At 37.9% G+C, this 1,179-nt stretch overlaps 1 protein-coding gene across 1 annotated transcript in view; it reads left to right on the top strand.

The window, feature by feature from the left end:
• The window catches only part of LOC119588613 (E3 ubiquitin-protein ligase listerin-like), a 21,243-nt gene that overhangs the window by 12,132 nt on the left and 7,932 nt on the right, over positions 1-1,179 (top strand). The window contains exons 14-16 of the mRNA XM_037937253.1: positions 155-293; positions 432-661; positions 930-1,095. Coding sequence (XP_037793181.1) covers positions 155-293; positions 432-661; positions 930-1,095 — 535 coding nt within the window. The remainder of the gene's footprint in view (positions 1-154; positions 294-431; positions 662-929; positions 1,096-1,179) is intronic.

The raw sequence follows: 1,179 nt of genomic DNA, 5'->3' as shown, positions 1-1,179 counted from the left end.
GCTACTGTGAACACTACATTTTTTCCGGTTGAAAAATATAGGATGTAAGATACACTTATAAATTCTGTATGATCTTCATGATTTAGTGGTAATAGCTTGAAAATCATACACAGTTACAATGAATATAGATGTAATCTCTCATGACTCAAAACAGGTGTAGTGAAGGAAGCAGTGCCTGGTGTGTGACCCTTGTAAAAGTTCTTAATATTTGGATGAAAGCAGAGGATGTCAACATTATGCGACTGTTGAATGGCATTGAGGAATCTGCGCTTGGATACATAGCCACTAAACAGGTGATTCACCATATCAGCATGTTAGCAATCACTGTATTTTATAGTATGTCTTTATATTCTAATTCAGTATTACTTTGCATAATATATGAGATGGTTCTGTTACAGATTTTATTAATAAATATCTCCTTATATTTGCAGTCACTCCTGCCTTTGCTGCCAAATGAACCCCTGATGGACATTTTAGCAGAGGAGATGGGGAAACTAAGTAGCCTAGAGGATAGTCCCTACTTGGCTACCCCTTGCATCTCACTCATTACAACAGCTTTGAGTCACGTGCCTCCCACTGTCACAAAAGATGTCATTAGCTCCCTTTTCTCTGTGCTGACACAGTGGCGAGAAAATGCTGATAATATATTCCTATATGCAACGTAAGTCAATCTATAGCAGACTGATGGTTTTGTCTCCTGTATTTACTAAATTTGTGTTAATATTGAAGTAAACCCTGCTTTAATATCATAAGAAGATAAGAAGCGTATGAATATTTTTTACTAGTAAGAAGACTTTAAATTCTGGCATGTCTTTTCATTAGTAAATTGTTTTTTCAACAACTGCAGGCAATACCTTAAAAGACATACAGATCAAGAGGTATTATTTGTCCTTGAAAAATTATAATCTCTAGTTCTCTCATCCTTTCAGTGATATCTCAGGAATGGCATGGGAGGATGTAGTGTTCACATGTTCTCTGGTTCGATTGGTGACTGTCTTGGTGAATAGACACTCTATGCACCTCGAGGCTCAGCACTGGGACTTCATCCTTTGTTCTCTGTGCTCTTGGGCTCAGTCACTCGAGGAATCCAGATTGGTGAGCTTGAGAAACCTGTTAAGCCATTTGAGCCATGATTGTCATATCATAGAAAAATTTGGTTGAGGGCCAGGTTTTGGGAGG

This window comes from Penaeus monodon, chromosome 24 (assembly GCF_015228065.2).
Source record: "Penaeus monodon isolate SGIC_2016 chromosome 24, NSTDA_Pmon_1, whole genome shotgun sequence".
Classification (NCBI taxonomy): domain Eukaryota; kingdom Metazoa; phylum Arthropoda; class Malacostraca; order Decapoda; family Penaeidae; genus Penaeus; species Penaeus monodon.
This window is presented reverse-complemented; position numbering and strand designations above follow the sequence as displayed.